This window comes from Siphateles boraxobius, unplaced genomic scaffold (assembly GCF_051911475.1).
Source record: "Siphateles boraxobius isolate OS27281-9 unplaced genomic scaffold, OSU_SipBor_1 130, whole genome shotgun sequence".
NCBI classification, from domain to species: domain Eukaryota; kingdom Metazoa; phylum Chordata; class Actinopteri; order Cypriniformes; family Leuciscidae; genus Siphateles; species Siphateles boraxobius.
This window is the reverse complement of record NW_027508734.1, coordinates 4320290-4336950: the sequence shown is the minus strand read 5'-3', so window position 1 is coordinate 4336950 and position 16661 is coordinate 4320290. Positions and strand designations below refer to the sequence as shown.

The 16661-nt window shown below is 44.0% G+C and overlaps 2 protein-coding genes across 2 annotated transcripts; both read left to right on the top strand.

Moving 5' to 3' along the window:
• The first annotated feature begins 13139 nt into the window (after positions 1–13139).
• Positions 13140–13572, top strand: LOC143736481 (histone H2A-like). Its single transcript, XM_077227186.1, has one exon. The coding sequence runs from the start codon at positions 13140–13142 to the stop codon at positions 13524–13526; it is 387 nt and encodes a 128-aa protein (XP_077083301.1). The 3' UTR covers positions 13527–13572.
• A 653-nt stretch (positions 13573–14225) lies between these two features.
• LOC143736493 (histone H4) lies at positions 14226–14561 on the top strand. Its single transcript, XM_077227200.1, has one exon. The coding sequence runs from the start codon at positions 14237–14239 to the stop codon at positions 14546–14548; it is 312 nt and encodes a 103-aa protein (XP_077083315.1). The 5' UTR covers positions 14226–14236; the 3' UTR covers positions 14549–14561.
• The last annotated feature ends 2100 nt before the right edge of the window (positions 14562–16661 follow it).

Sequence of the window (16661 nt, the reverse complement as noted above, 5' to 3'; positions counted from 1 at the left end):
GTGGTGCATGGGTAGTGAGTTGTAGATTGAAAGCAATGAGGAAATTATCTGAAACGTGGAGAGGTTTCACCAAATGTTGTCTGTGATACAGTTGCGTGTGTAAACCAGGTCCATATGGTTGCCTGATTTGTGAGTACCTGTGGTGTTGATCCGTTTAAGATCAAATGAGGCAAGGAGAGAGATGAAGTCTAGCTGTACCTCCTTACTAAATGATGAAATCACCAAGTAGGGTGCCATCCTCAGAGAAAGAGGACAGCAGCACATCCAACTCCTCTACTAAGCTTCCCAGTTGACCTTATCATATTAGAGGATGATGATGATATCTCGATTGAGATCTCAAACCTCGATTGAGGTTGGCGGTTAAAGTTTTCTTTGCAGAATTTGTTTTGACGACAGTCACAAGGCCGATTACTCGATCCAATCACGTTGATGGATAATTTTTTTTTTTTAAACAAGCATGTAACGAGTAAGGACCACAAATGTAAGGAAAATAGCAAGCGGCAACCTTCCAGTCTCTGTTGTGAAGCCAACACGGAAGTGACTTAAACTGCAGTTCATCGACTGGCTGCTAGAGACAGGCTCCAACAGGGAGTCAATTCCATATATCCCCTATGTTAAAATGCCCAACTTTACAGCAGAAAATAATATGTTTACATCCTGGTACAAAAATTGGTTTTGGTCTATAGCTAATTTTGCCCTTCATGAAAACTGCGAAAGGGGTGAATTTTTTTAACTCATCCGTTTACATTATATTAAGGCTTAAAGTTCTGCATAATTAAGGGTGTGGCCATTGGAGTGACAGGTGGATTGCCGCTGATGTCACTATACTAGCCATTTGTCTGCTGTTAGCCATCACGTCACCTCAGCTAATTCCAGTTGCTGAACTTCCCATCTCTGCCGTGTTTTTGCTTTTTTCTGAATTATTTTATACAATTTATTACAGCCATTATACCTTCGCCCATGCCGTTGGATTCCTTGTCCAGTATCGAGAGAACAACCAGCGCTGTTTTTCAGTTGTTTTCTTCTGTGAACATGCACTCATGTCTGACAATTGTGTTGCTTTCAGATTCAAAAACGTCTATAGATCTAGAGGCTACATTCGTTCTGCGGTACCGTTGCTCCCACAGAACAGATAGACTATACATGCTTATTTAATTTTTTAATGTTTAATTAAAAAACTTTTTTTTAATGTAAGATTTCACAAAGTGAAATCTTGCAAGTGTCAGTTTTTTCTACGTCCATGCAATAAATGCACATCCTTGAACGAGCGTGGATTTCTAGCACGTTTGCTTGATCTTCTGAGGTAATATGGTTTGACCCATTTGAGAGGCGGCCAAAATCAAAATTTAAAATGGACTGAATAAAGCTCTCTACGAACTTGAGGTGCGATGCTGCGATGACAGACGTGTATGCGCATGAATCACTGTCTCACACACACTATTGCTCTCAGAGCAAGATTGTAAATTAGCAACAGGTACGTCAGCTCGACACGGTAACGCGCTGCCAAGATGGCGACGGCCGGCTCCGCCCACTTTTAGCTTCAAAAATGCTCTTCAGAAACCTACGGGTGACGTCACGGAGTGCTTCTCAATATCCCTCGTCGTCTCCTCACTCCTCCATCCTATGACCCGGAAACCGATCGAGCTCAGCCATCTTGAAGGACATCTCAAATCTCTAATTGCACCGTGAGGAGGCGAGGATCGAAGAGTGAGGAGCTTCTAGAGGAGTCATGAGCGAGGATACACGGGTGTATCCATTACGGAAGAGTTTTTTTTTTACTAAACGTGCCGCATGTATAAATTCTCCTCCCCCTTCACATCGGTCACAATTATTTTAATTTTTACTTTGCCCTTGCAGTTTATTTAAACCACACATCTCACATATTTCAACAGGGTATCTTGCTTTATTATTATTTATTATGAATGTCTTAAATAACCAAACTAATACTCAGTGGCGGATTTAGCAAATTGGGGGTCCAAACATTTATTCATTTAGGTGACGCTTTTATCCAAAGCAACTTACAATTGCTATATATGTCAGAGGTCGCACGCCTCTGGAGCAACTAGGAGTTAAGTGTCTTGCTCTGGGACACATTGGTGTCTCACAGAGGATTTGAACCCGAAATGTGTGTCTCTCACACCAAAGGCATGTTTCTTATCCACTGCGCCATCACCAACCTATGACTGATACTAATACAGCTATTCATGTCTGGATAACAATTATTTTCCCCCCTAATTTTAAACATTAATTATGGCCATCCAAAATGACAGTGTAATTGAGAGCCGAAAAATGTAACATTTATTAAATGTAACAACTTTTTATTTCCGCGAACTTCAAACAATCATCAAATAAACCCATAATAAATGTCATATTTACTTTTGCCCTTTCTGTTAAGACCGCCACTGCTAATACTAGGCCTACATAAGGCCAGATTCTTTGAGCGCAGCTGAAGACGCTGTGAAGTGACGCTTGAGTGATCCATCGCATCCTACAGGGGGTGGAGCTAGACGCGAGGAAAGGAAAGCAGGATGCACAAATAAGAATTGAGAAGCACCCAGGGACACTACGTCCATATTTTTTTTACAGTCTGTGAAAAATAGCGGAGTAAAAGTACCGATACATCACTTAAAATTAGGGTGACCAGACGTCCCGTTTTTCCCGGGACAGCCCCGTATTTCCACTCTAATTTTAGTGTCCCGACTTATTCTGAAAAAATCATGTTTTGACCCTTATTTCATCGTTAATATATATATATTTTTTATATATATAATAGGTTTCGTTTCCGAAAGGCTAAGTGAATATATATGTTACGTTCAATCCGTGTAGCGCGCGCATGACAGAGAGGGAGAGACCTTGTGTGTGTGTGTGCTAGTGTGCCTAATGATGCGCATGTAAGACGCATTAATAGAGGGAATGCATTAACGTCACTTTCCCGCCGGAACACGCCCCCCTCAGCCGGACTGAGTGGCAGAAGAGCAGCTGCGTAACTGGATTTAATAGGGGAAACTGCGAAAACGCAAGTAAAACAAACGATTATCAGTTTAAACTAAAGATTGGACTCAATATAGTGTTCCTTACAACTTACTAAAGATCCAGTGATCCATGGATATTAACATGCAGCCAGGAATCGTGTTTCCTGACATTTATATGTGCCTGATTTCGACACCAGGGAAATATATGGCGTTATTTTTTAGTCAAAAGTTATGAGCGTGTAAGACATGCTCAGGAGCACATTATGTTATTTCACACGCGCAAAAATGAACCTTCAGCTGGCATGATAAAAGTACTCGCGCACAAATTCAACAACCGAGAGGTGTACAGGTAGCTGCGAGCGAGCGCCTGGCATACTCTCATAGGTTAACTCTGCTTGTACAGTGGAATCCTGCTCGCGCGCAGCGGGCTTCTGCTCGCGGAGTGCTGTTTTGCTCGCGCAGTGGATTTCTGCTCGCTCAGCTGATTTCTGCTCCCTCGAGTCTACATGACTTTTGACAATTTGGGGGTGGAAACCAAGGAGGGCACTGACCCTCTTATGATTGGTCACTTTCATCGTAATCGCAACCACAGGGACATCTTTGTACCTTGATGGACAGCTCTCATTACAGGAAGTCTGAGTCAAAGGATCTGACGGAGTTTTTTTTTTTTAGTTTTTTTTTTAAATGAATTTAAACTGTATATAAAATCCTTAAAAACTTTGAAAGGTCCTAAAGCACAAAAAATATATGATACCCTAAAACACTTCCCAACTAAGATAAATGGATGAACAAAGACTGAATTCTCCCCTTATGTCATGTTATATTATAATTCCTTACCGTTTATTTATTAAAATGTTTATTTTGCTTACAAATATCCTTATTTTTGTACTAAGACTACATTTATATTCTTGTTGTATGAAGAGCTGCTCCCTCTGACTATATTGTCCTTGTATCCTATTCTAAAGAAAAGGAAGTTATGCAGCCATGTTTGTCTGTAAATCTTGATATTTCAATAAAAAAAAAAAACTCCGTCAGATACTTTGACTCCGTGCTTCCTGTAATGAGAGCTGTCAATCAAAGTACAAAGATGTCCCTGTGGTTGTGATTACGATTAAAGTGACCAATCATAAGAGGGTCAGTGCCCTCCTTGGTTCCGCCCCCAAATTGTCAAAAGTCATGTAGACTCGAGGGAGCAGAAATCAGCTAAGCGAGCAGAAATCCACTGCGCGAGCAAAACAGCACTCCGCGAGCAGAAGCCCGCTGCGCGCGAGCAGGATTCCACTGTACAAGCAGAGTTAACCTGTGAGAGTATGCCAGGCGCTCGCTCGCAGCTACCTGTACACCTCTCGGTTGTTGAATTTGTGCGCGAGTACTTTTATCATGCCAGCTGAAGGTTCATTTTTGCACGTGTGAAATAACATAATGTGCTCGTGAGCATGTCTTACACGCTCATAACTTTTGACTAAAAAATAACGCCATAGAAATACATACAGCAAATTTGCCTGTGAATGCTTTATATAAATACAATATAGGCAGGTCTAAATCCAGGTGATCACTTATATCAATGTTATATATATCATCATGTCGTCTAGACTTAAAACTTGTATAGTTTTTTGTCAGTGTTTATTTAAAAATGTCAAATTATACAGAATATACAGTGGTAAATATTTGATTGATGAGTTGTCACTGCAATATATAACAATACAATATATAGAGAATGATTTTACCACTAAATTCAGCATATTGACACCAAAATGATAACTGCAAATCCACCTTTCGCTGCCTGGAGTCCAGATGTTTCTATGAATTGCAGCGATCTATTTGCTTCTCTGTTCTGTAGCTTTAGGTAGTCTGTAAAAATATTCCTCATATTTCTTGTCAAATCTAGTTGTACAGTCAGTCTCAAAGCTCTTTCCCGTTTTAGACGCGTTTTGTGTGTTTTTCCGCAGCATTCACACTGAAAACCAATGCTGCCGCTCAGTCTTTTTGCCACTTGTGGGCGTAACCGCAGTCACTCCGGCCAACGGTGACGTCACGTGCATTCCCTCTATACGCATGCGTTCTGTATCTGTCCCGTATTCCACTCCGAGAAATCTGGTCACCCTACTTAAAATGTACTCACGTAAAAGTATTCCCAATTTTTGAAACTACTCAAGAAAGGACAATTGACACGTGTTGCCCCGCCCCATCGTTCAGACTGCACTCTGGGGCAGTGGTTCTCAAAGTGGGGTCCGGGGACCCCTTGGGGTCCGTGACCCTTTGCCAGGGGGTCCGCGAAATAATTTTAGAACCCTATGAACGGAATCGCGGAGTCCAGTCAGACCATCGGGGAAATTCTTGGCAGAGCGCTCCTGCTCTCTCTCTTTCTCTTCCCCACAAACGCGCGCGCATATCCAGAGAGAACAGTGAATCCGCGAATATACAGTAGCCTAGCTAGCCTAGTTGTAAAATCAAAGTCAAGAGGCTAGGTTTAAATTTTTCAGTTCTTTTTTTGTTATCCGTCAGTTTTATTTAAACTGTTTTAAATCAATATTGTTTAAGACGTTTAGTAGCTTGCCTATGTCATTTGTAATGGATGCCCGTTTCCGCCACTGAATACAAAAAAGAAAAGAAAAGGTAATTGTGACTTTAAAGTCAGAATTGTGAGATTAAAAATCATTCTCTTTGATAGGCGGCATAGGCCTACATAAGTAAAAATGTATGAGCCTTTTGCCTTTACACAAGAGCGTCATCTCCAGAGCTGCTATGAGTCACTTTGAGAATGTTTCAGCATTTAATTTGATACAAAAATAGGGGTGGTTCTAGGGTCAGTGGATATTCGGGGCTTTAGCCCAAACTAAAATTGGGTATTTTTATTTAAATGAATTAATTGATAATAAAAGTGATTTAAGGCAATAAAGAAAAAGAAAGGTTTATTGTATTAGTGAAATAATTTCAGTTGTAAAATGTTAAATCTTTATCTACTTCCATTTTACCAGGCGTTCTTTTCATGTTAACATCCTTCTGTGAACGGTAAGCCCCGCATTCTTTAATCATTTTGACATTGATGAGCTTGCTAGACCGCTGAACTTTTTGTCATCCAACAAACAGAGCGGTGCGTAAATGAGTAGCATTAGAGCAGAGCAGCATCAAGAATATCAAATACATTGCAGTGAATCTCTTATTTGCATCTTAAGGTTATTGCCAATAATAATGACAGGGTTGCGAAAAGTGTAGAACTCGGTGAGCTCGCGCAAAACACATCTTCAGCACGCGACTTGTTTAAACGCCTCTGATTGGCCGATGCGTTCAACAGACATGTCTGTAATTGGCTACAATGCTCAATGCTGCAAAAGCACGTTCCCTTTCGAACGGTCACTTCGTATTGTGTAGCTATACGCAGTGGGGAAACTCCTTTTCCTCGATTTACTGAAGCCTTTATGTAAAGCGCATTTGCAGCTGCACAGCTAGAACATGAGCGTCTGGCTCGCTCATAGGCTGCGCTGCGGCAACTGCACATCCAATGGCGCAGGCGCCTCTGACGTGCAACCAATGAGATCGCTCTGCGTCATACACGTCAGAGCCCGCCAAGGGGGCGTGACCTCAGTCTATAATAGTCCCCGAATTCGCCATTATAGCAGATTTTACTCCTTCAGCGACAAACTTCACGTCTCTGACCATTTATTGAGCCTTCGCCGTCGAACAAGCCTTCAGCCTGAGCGAGCTACAGTTCAGCAGACTACACATTTTAACCGTGTTTCTCCTGACGCCGTCTCTCCTGTGGCTATCCGGCGATATCCTTTTTCAATATCTGTTTATTATGTGTTTATATCTGTATCAGCGTTGTTCCATATGCCTCGTGTTATGCGAGGCCTACGAACACGCGAGCTGCATTCATGCCTGGGACTCTACCACGCAGAGAATGCACTCTCTGTCGGCGGATGTGCGGCCTGCGCGTGCATGCCTATCTCCGTGCTGCGAACTCGGCTAACGTTAGCTCTCTCTCGAGACGGCGGCGCCGCATCACCCGCGCTCCCTTCTCCGGCCCTACTTCAGCCGAGGAAGAAGAAGCGCCGCAGCCAACGGCATCCAGAGAGCACGGACGTTTGTGAATGCACGCCGGCCACGTCCCCGCGTGCTTCACTCACTCCAGCTCAGTCATCTCCGGTCCCGTTTCGAGGGAGATCAGCGCCCCCCCACCACCACGTGGCGGGCCTCGTCTCTTTCGGCGGACCCAGCGAGGCAGGACTAACTCCGACGCTGAAATGCTTCGGATCCTAACACAGGCCGTCGCGGACCTCGAGCTCGAGTGGAACTAACCGTGCTAGCTGGCGCCGACCAGCAAAGCCGGCGAAACAGGCCTCTCAGCCCCGCCCTGCGGCTGATGCCGAACGCTTCCCGCCAAAGCCGTCCTAGCACGCAAAGGAAAGAGAGGGCACGTGTCCCGCGCTTGCCGGACCACCCTCAAAGAAGCCAGCAAAACTTCCCACAGCCCCCTGTACAGTTCAGGCGGCTGGGGATTTTATTATTGTAAACAGGCCCGCAGCAGTGAGCGCGTCTTTGCAAACAAACGCCGTTTTCACGGCGACCCAAATAAAGCACACGAGCACAACACATGGGTTCACGGTCCCCCTTCACTAGGCGGCCCCTCCCTTGTTGTAACACTGACTTCCCCACACGCAAGTGCTTGTGCAGTCAGTCCAACATTCAATGTGTGCACAAATCACAATATATGGGTTCACGGTCCCCCTTCACTAGGCGGCCCCTCCCCTGTTTTAACACTGACTTCCCCACACGCAAATGCTTGTGCAGTCAGTCCAACATTCAATGTGTGCACAAATCACAATATATGGGTTCACGGTCCCCCTTCACTAGGCGGCCCCTCCCCTGTTTTAACACTGACTTCCCCACACGCAAATGCTTGTGCAGTCAGTCCAACATTCAATGTGTGCACAAATCACAATATATGGGTTCACGGTCCCCCTTCACTAGGCGGCCCCTCCCCTGTTGTAACACTGACTTCCCCACGCGCAAATGCTTGTACAGTCAGTCCAACACTCAATGTGTGCAAAAATCACAATATAAGGGCATCAGGTCCCCCTATGTTAGGCGGCCCGTCCCAATCAGTGTGTCAAGCCCTAGCCACACGGGTTATAGCCTGGCAAGCTATCCCCGATGTGTCGAGTTGAGTTATAAACGCTATAAAGCAAGGCAACTCGCTCCAATTCGCTCGCAGACCCCCAAAGTTTCAGGCGGTTCTCGAGACTTCGGTGAGAAGCAACGTGGGTCACATGCTTCGCACCGATGTACAGAATTCATTAGCAAAAGGGGTGATAGAATTAGTCCCCCCTGTGCTAAAACATACGGGTTTTTACAGCCGCTATTTTCTAATTCCGAAAAATGACGGCGGCCTCAGACCCACTCTAGATCTGAGACATTTGAACAAAGCTCTCATGAGACGGCCGTTCAAAATGTTAGCTATCAGTTTCACAAGCACAACACATGGGTTCACGGTTCCCCTTCACTAGGCGGTCCCTCCCCTGTTGTAACACTGACTTCCCCACACGCAAATGCTTGTGCAGTCAGTCCAACATTCAATGTGTGCACAAATCACAATATAAGGGTTCACGGTCCCCCTTCACTAGGTGGCCCCTCCCCCGTTGTAACACTGACTTCCCCACACGCAAATGCTTGTACAGTCAGTCCAATACTCAATGTGTGCACAAATCACAATATAAGGGTATCAGGTCCCCCTACGTTAGGCGACCAGCCCCAATCAGTGTGTCAAGCCCTAGCCACACGGGTTCTAGCCTGGCAAGCTATCCCCGATGTGTCGAGTTGGGTCATAAACACTATAAAGCGAGGTTACTCGCTCCAATTCGCTCGCAGACCCCCGGAATTTCAGGCGGTTCTCGAGACTTCGGTGAGAAGCAACGTGGGTCACGTGCTTCGCACCGAAGTACAAAATCTATTAGCAAAAGGGGCGATAGAATTAGTCCCCCCCGCGCTAAAAAATATGGGTTTTTACAGCCGCTATTTTCTGATTCCGAAAAAAGACGGCGGTCTCAGACCCATTCTAGATTTGAGACATTTGAACAAAGCTCTCATGAGACGGCCGTTCAAATTGTTAACTATCAAACATATCCTCGCGCAAGTGCGCCCGGGGGATTGGTTTGTCACAATGGATCTGAAAGATGCTTACTTTCACATTCAAATAAATCCTCGTCACAGGCCATTCTTGAGATTCGCCTTCGAGGGCCGGGCTTATCAATACACCGTTCTGCCGATCGGTCTATCGTTGGCACCCCGTACATTCACGAAGTGTGTGGATGCAGCGCTTTCTCCTCTGAGATTTCAGGGAGTGCGCATGTTAAATTATCTCGACGACTGGCTGGTGCGGGCACAGTCGAGAATCGAGCTATTAGCTCACAGGGATTTGATTCTCGGCCATCTAAAATGCCTGGGTTTCACAATCAATGTTTCAAAAAGCAAACTAACCCCCAGCCAGAGCATGATCTTTCTGGACACAGTTTTAGACTCGAGAGCTATGACAGCGTGACTCACACAGAGCGCGCGCTCTCGGTGCGAGCGCTTGCAGGCACTTTCAGATTGCGCGAGCGCGCGCCACTGAAGAAATTTCAGAAACTGCTTGGTCTCATGGCAGCAGCATCGCCAGTACTCCGCATGGGATTACTGCGCATGCGCCCGATGCAGCATTGGCTGAAACGCTGTGGGCCAACTCATGCATAGCAGTCAGGCAGCTTGCGCGTTATGGTGAATCACGGTTGTTTAAGAACCCTGATTCCCGGGCGGGCTCAGAACTGGCACCACGAGGGGGTGACAATGGGAACAATTTCCAGAAGGAAAGTGGTTCTTACAGATGCGTCCAACCTGGGTTGGGGAGCGCTGCACGAGGGCATGCCTGCATCCGGCCTCTGGTCGAGCACGGAGCAGAGCTTACATATCAACTGTCTGGAGATGAAAGCAGTTGGGTTGGCCCTGAAGGCATTTCTGTCGAACCTCAGAGGTCACTACGTCTTAGTCCGCAGAGACAATACGTCAGTGGTGGCCTACATGAATCGCCAGGGGGGCATCAGGTCAGGGAACCTGCATGCGATGGCGAGAGACCTCCTCTATATGGGCACAAACCAACCTGAGCTCTCTGAGAGCAGCGCATATCCCGGGCGTCCAGAATGTGGGCGCGAATATGCTTTCATGGGACAACACTCCCCTCGGCGAGTGGTCCCTGAACCCACAGACGGTCAGTCTAATATGGAAGGTGTTTGGCGAGGCCGAAATCGACCTTTTCGCCTCGAGAATCAACACCCACTGCAAATTGTTCTTCTCGAAGAACAGGGACGCGCTGGCCCATGTCTGGCCCAACCGTCCCTTTTATGCCTTTCCCCCCCCCGTCTCGATGATTCCACAAGTCATCAAACGGGTCAGAGAGAGCGGGTGCCCAGTCCCTCTGGTGGCCCCTCTCTGGAAAACCAGATCGTGGTTCCCGGAACTGGTTCAGTTATCGGACACAATCCCATGGCCTGTCCCACTGAGGAAAGACCTCCTCACACAGGTGAACGGGACATTGTGGCATCCGAGACCCGATTTATGGGCCCTTCATGTTTGGCCCCTCAACGGGTACCCAAGGACCTTCCTGAGAAGGTTTTAAGCACTATATCTGAAGCCAGGGCCCCGTCGACTCGGCGCCTGTATGCTTCAAAATGGTCAGGTTTTTCCAGCTGGTGCTCGAAAAATCAGGCTGACCCAGAGTCATGTGTGATATCAGTGGTTCGCTCATTCTTACAGGATCTGCTGGACGCGGGTTGCTCCCCGTCCACGCTCAAAGTGTATGTGGCAGCCATAGCAGCACATCATGTTCTGACGGCTGGCCAGTCACTGGGAAGAAACGACCTGGTCGTAAGATTCCTGAAAGGTGCGAGGAGAATGAACCCCTCCAGGCCTCCGTCTGTGCCGCCTCTGGACCTCTCCACGGTCCTGGGGGCTCTGAAAGGTCCGCCTTTCGAACCGCTCCAATCGGTTGATCTAAAAACCCTCTCGCTGAAGACCGCTCTCCTTATGGCGTTGGCATCTATCAAGCGAGTGGGAGATCTGCAGGCGCTCTCTGTGAGCCCTGCATGTTTGGAGTTGGGTCCAGATGACTCCAGAGTCATCCTCAAGCCCAGACATGGTTACGTTCCTAAAGTGCTCTCAACACTGTTCAGAGCACAGGTGGTGACATTATCAGCCCTCCCTCCTTCTGCAGAGGATGGAGAGGTTAATCTTCTCTGCCCTGTCTGAGCGCTGAGAATCTATCGGGAGCTTTCTGCGTCTTTTAGACAATCAGAACAGCTTTTTGTCTGCTTTGGTGGTAGATCCAAGGGGGATCCAGTCACTAAGCAAAGACTGTCTAGATGGATAGTGGATGCTATTTCTATGGCTTATACCGCAGCGGGTCAAGTTTGCCCTATAGGTATCAAGGCCCATACGACCAGAGGTATGTCTCGTCATGGGCTTGGTCATCTGGCATTCCCATTAGTGATATTTGTGATGCGGCCGGCTGGTCCTCGCCTTCCACATTTATGAGTTTCTATAATAGGGAAGTGCCTTCCCTGCAGGCGAAGGTGCTTTCGGTATGATTAAGACCCGTCGGTGGCTGGTCTTGTCATATATTACTGTGCACTATCACATTCACATATGTATATAAAACCCGCTGCTGGCTGGTTGTATTCATGCAACAACCCGCTGTTGCCGGTTATATTTACATATATATAAAACCCGCTTTGATCACTATTGTTGTGTGATGTGTGATTTACAGAAAAATAAATGACAAAAATCAAATTTCCGTTTTTGAAATTCTCTAGTTTATGGTACATTTTCACTCATACTTCCTTTATAAACATATTACATGTGTGCTTATGTTAGCTTAGGGTCTTCTGAATCCATAGATACCAAACACATAGTGTTTCATCTCCATTACATATAAGCCCAAATGTAAAAATAGAGAAAACGGACCAAAAAGAGCTTAGTCCCCAGAGGGTTAAGTGAGGGTTAGGGTTAGTAGGAAGTTAATAAAGTGAAGAGGGCCCTTGTAAAATGAGACCTGAACTTTTAAAAAGTTTCCTAAATGTGTGTTAACAGACCCTGAATCTGGAGAACATTAGGACCCTGAAACACACAAGCTGTTGGCCAGCCATCTGCAGTCAACATCACAATCCCTGCTGCTAATAAAATGGATGTGTCATGCTTCCTGTCTGTGTTCTCCTTGTGTTGTGTGGGCTTTTATTATTTCCTGTTTTGTGCCATGTTTTTGTATTGCATTTTGTATTTTGTCCACATTTATTTAAAGGACCGCCAATGTTTGTTGATATCACTTTTATGGTTATTAAACCACGAATGCCAAGAAAGAGGCTCCTAAAGCCAAGAAACTTGTTGCCGCTGAGAAGCCCAAAACTGCAGCAGCAAAGAAGCTGGCGCTAAGTAGTCGCCAAAGAAGGTGAAGAAACCTGCCATTAAAAAGGCAACGAAGAGCCCCAACAAGACAAAGAAACCAGCGACTCTTAAAGACGCAACAAACATTTTTTTTGTCTTCAATTTTATCTAAGAAAGCAGCAAAGAGCCCAAAAAATGCAAAGGCACCCAAACCCAAAATGGCTAAACCTAAAAAGACAGCAGCCAAAAATAAATAAACAGAATATTTTTATTTGTTTTAATTAAAAAGATTATCTTTCAAGAGCCACCCACTAATAGTAAGGAGTGTTATTTCATTGGTCAAAAGTGACATTGGCTTTACTTTATGTTACAAGTGAAAGCAAATTAACTGCCCATTTGGGAATGTTATGTTTTTGATCAAGTCTGAAGTATTTATACATAATATATGTTTACATATTTATACAATTAAACTAAAGCTATTATGCTTAAAGACTGAAGTGTTTAACTTGTAATCGCATTTTTATCATTATCAACATCATCATCATCATTATCAAAATAAAGCCACCCTTTAAAAGGAAGCATGATGCTACAGCGTGAGTGTCTGAATGTCAGCAGTAGAAAGGCGGGGTTTAGAGGGAAGATCACTGATTGGCTGGAAATGTTTTCAGATTTCAGCCAATAAGAGACTGTCACGAATTATTTTATAAGACACCTCACAACGAGCTAACGCATTTTATTTGTTACTCTGGCTATTCGAAAATGAGTGGAAGAGGTAAAACCGGGGGAAAGGCTCGCGCTAAGGCCAAGAGTCGTTCTTCCAGGGCGGGACTGCAGTTTCCCGTCGGCCGTGTTCACAGGCTTCTCCGCAAAGGCAACTATGCCCAGCGCGTCGGTGCCGGAGCTCCGGTGTATTTGGCCGCTGTGCTCGAGTATCTGACCGCTGAGATCCTGGAGTTGGCTGGAAACGCCGCTCGGGACAACAAGAAGACCCGCATCATCCCTCGACACCTGCAGCTGGCGGTGCGCAACGACGAGGAGTTGAACAAGCTTCTGGGTGGCGTGACCATCGCTCAGGGTGGTGTGTTGCCCAACATTCAGGCCGTGCTGCTGCCTAAGAAGACCGAGAAGCCCGCGAAGGGCAAGTAAACTGACCGTAGCTTCTCTTCAAACCAAAGGCTCTTTTAAGAGCCACCCAATTTCTCCCCGAGAGAGTGATTTCACAACTCCAATCACTGTTAAAGTTAACTTTCAGCATAAAATTAGTTTGTACTCTACGGTGGTAATATTATAAAAAATAATATACTTTAATTAGCCATTTTAATCGAAGTAACACGCTGCATCAGATTGATGTACAAATGGCAATGCAATGTTATTTTCCCCCATTGTACAAATAATAAACCGCTTTGACATCGTTAAAAATAATACTTCGTACAACATTAAGAAACAGTTACGGGTTTTGGTGCACAAATAGACTGGTTTAATCTGGCTTCGTGTATCCAAATAATGGAAGACTGAGTGGAAAATATATCTAAAAGAAAATTAACGATGGTTAAAGTTTTTTTTTGTGTTATGCTACAACATTTAGTTATTTTATGTTTTTCTAGTTATTATTATTATAGTTTATAAATATATACAGTTATTATTTTATATATTATGCAGGTAGGTATCCCATTTGTGTCCACTAGTATCAAGCGAGCGTAAAAAGACCGAACTCGGCTTGGTAACTGGTGACGTATCCTAGGACCGCCCATGAATGTGGTTTCAACTAGGTCCGATAGCTGACTATAAAACCCCCTTCCCCAATTTGTCTTTTATAGTCAGTAGTTAATGGAGAGACTTGAGAATAAACAATCATCATGTCTGGAAGAGGCAAAGGCGGTAAAGGACTCGGGAAAGGAGGCGCTAAGCGTCACCGAAAGGTTCTTCGTGATAATATCCAGGGAATCACTAAACCCGCTATTCGTCGTCTTGCTCGACGTGGCGGCGTCAAGCGTATTTCTGGGCTGATCTATGAAGAGACGCGCGGTGTGTTGAAGGTGTTTCTGGAGAACGTCATTCGTGATGCTGTGACTTACACTGAACACGCCAAGAGAAAGACCGTCACCGCCATGGATGTTGTGTACGCGCTGAAGCGACAGGGACGCACCCTGTACGGGTTCGGCGGTTAACAGATTCACGAAGAGGAAATAGCCAACGGCTCTTTTAAGAGCCACCCATATTTTCTAACAAAGAACGACTTTCCAGATTGTGAAATAGGTAGTATCAGGGATTAAAGTTCTCCGTCGCTACGACGGATTTCCGTTAATTGCAGCGAGTCTATGACGGATTTCCGTCAATTGCAGGGTTCCCGTCTGTCCTTAATGTCTTAAATTCACTTTTCATAATGTTAAGGCCGTAAATAGGCTTTCATTTCTCAAATAGTGTGATAAATGTCTTAATTTTAGTTTGAATAGGTCTTAAATTAAGGAAAGACGAGGTGTATTCACCCTGCTGAGGGGGGATGTGATAAAGCCTGGATCGGATGCGATAGCACGTTCCTCTCTCCACTCTAACATTCTGTAATCACTTCGCTTATGGTCCAGTCCGGGTTTTCAATTCCCGCTCACGGAAAAACTGCTCCGTGTTCACTCAATTAATCTTAGTTTTGGAGAAGTGCATGTCAGGCTACAGCTGGTTTGCTGCGGTCCGAATCCGAGCGAGTTTGTTCCCTGCGCCCCCCGCAGCGTTGGTCTGGTTTCACGTTCAACTTAATTCTATCGAACCCTGGTGCGTTTGCGTGCATATTACGTCAACGCAAACGTGCACGGCGCATGATAGAAAACAGAACGCGGGTCAATATTGGCCGTTTCTCAATACCAATAGGCTACGCAAACCTCGGACTTGCGTCCTTGATAGTTCGGACTTGGCAAGTTCGACTCGGGAGAACGAACTCCCGAGGACGCGAGTCCGGTTATTCTGCAAACGGATCCGCGCCGATCTTGGTTTCGTCACTCATCTCGCTCTGGCTACTCCGGTTATCTCTTTATGTATATTTTAGTCAACAATAAAATGAAATATGGTATAAAATACAACTCTGCCTCTTTTCATCAACAATAAAACGAAATATATACAAAACACCTCTTTTCATTTATAAATGAACATATTATCATAAACATATTAGGCCTATATGGCCACACAAATGTGGTTCAGATAACGCACATTGATTATCTTCACTCCATATATTTATAACAACACGCAATATAAAACACAACCCTGCTTCTTTTTGTTTTCATTTTAAAAATATGAAACATTATTGATCATTAAAACTGACAAACTTAACAAACAGAGACAGGGTTGTATCATTTTATTTTATTATGCATGTACACATACAAGAGAATGCATAGTAAAATATATAACGAATATTTTATATATTTTAGAATATATAACATTACACAACCCTGTTGCTTTTTGTTAAATGTCAGTTTTAATTATCAATAATATCCATAAAAGTATAAGTAGCCTAATATGTAGGCTATAAGAAGCTATACAATGAGAAATAAAGCAAACAATTCAGTCAAACATTAGTCAGCTCTCTAATAGGCTACACAGTTAAAGTTAAATAGCCTAAATATATAAAGTAATGAAACTTCACTTTGCCCTCAGCCAAAACGATTTGCCATTAAACAAACTATATATTAATATAATTTAGCATTGTTTGGTCTTATAAGATAAATAAAAACATGCACTGAAAAGTTATGTAGATGGTTGATTATTTGTCAAGCTAAGTAATTTTTTTTCATAGATTAAAATAGCTTTTAAAATAAGCAAACTGGCAATATTAAAGCGGTTTAAAACATCTCCCCTTAAAACGATATTGGTCTCGACTATTTAAATAAAGTTAAAGGAATATGACTTGGCCTGAAAAAAATTTTCAGTCAGAAGAATTTTTTTCACTTTAATCCCTGTAGTATTGTAATGTAGTATATTAATTTTTTTAAGTCTTAAACTGTCTTAATCCTATGATGCATAATGATATCAATGAGGAAAAACCCTGCTTCAACTTGACACTAGCAATACTAATAAACACTTTAATTTGTTTTTATAGAAGTTTGTTGGCTCTTAAAGCTTTTACTACAACGGGCAAATTAAAAAAACATTCATGTAGAAGAAAATAAATATTTATTGAAAACATTTAACCACACACTCGGTAACAAACGCATTTATCTAATTTAATTTATTACAAATTGTTATAAAAAGTGACATTTCATATCCAGTTGTTGCTTTCAGGCAACATTGAACCAC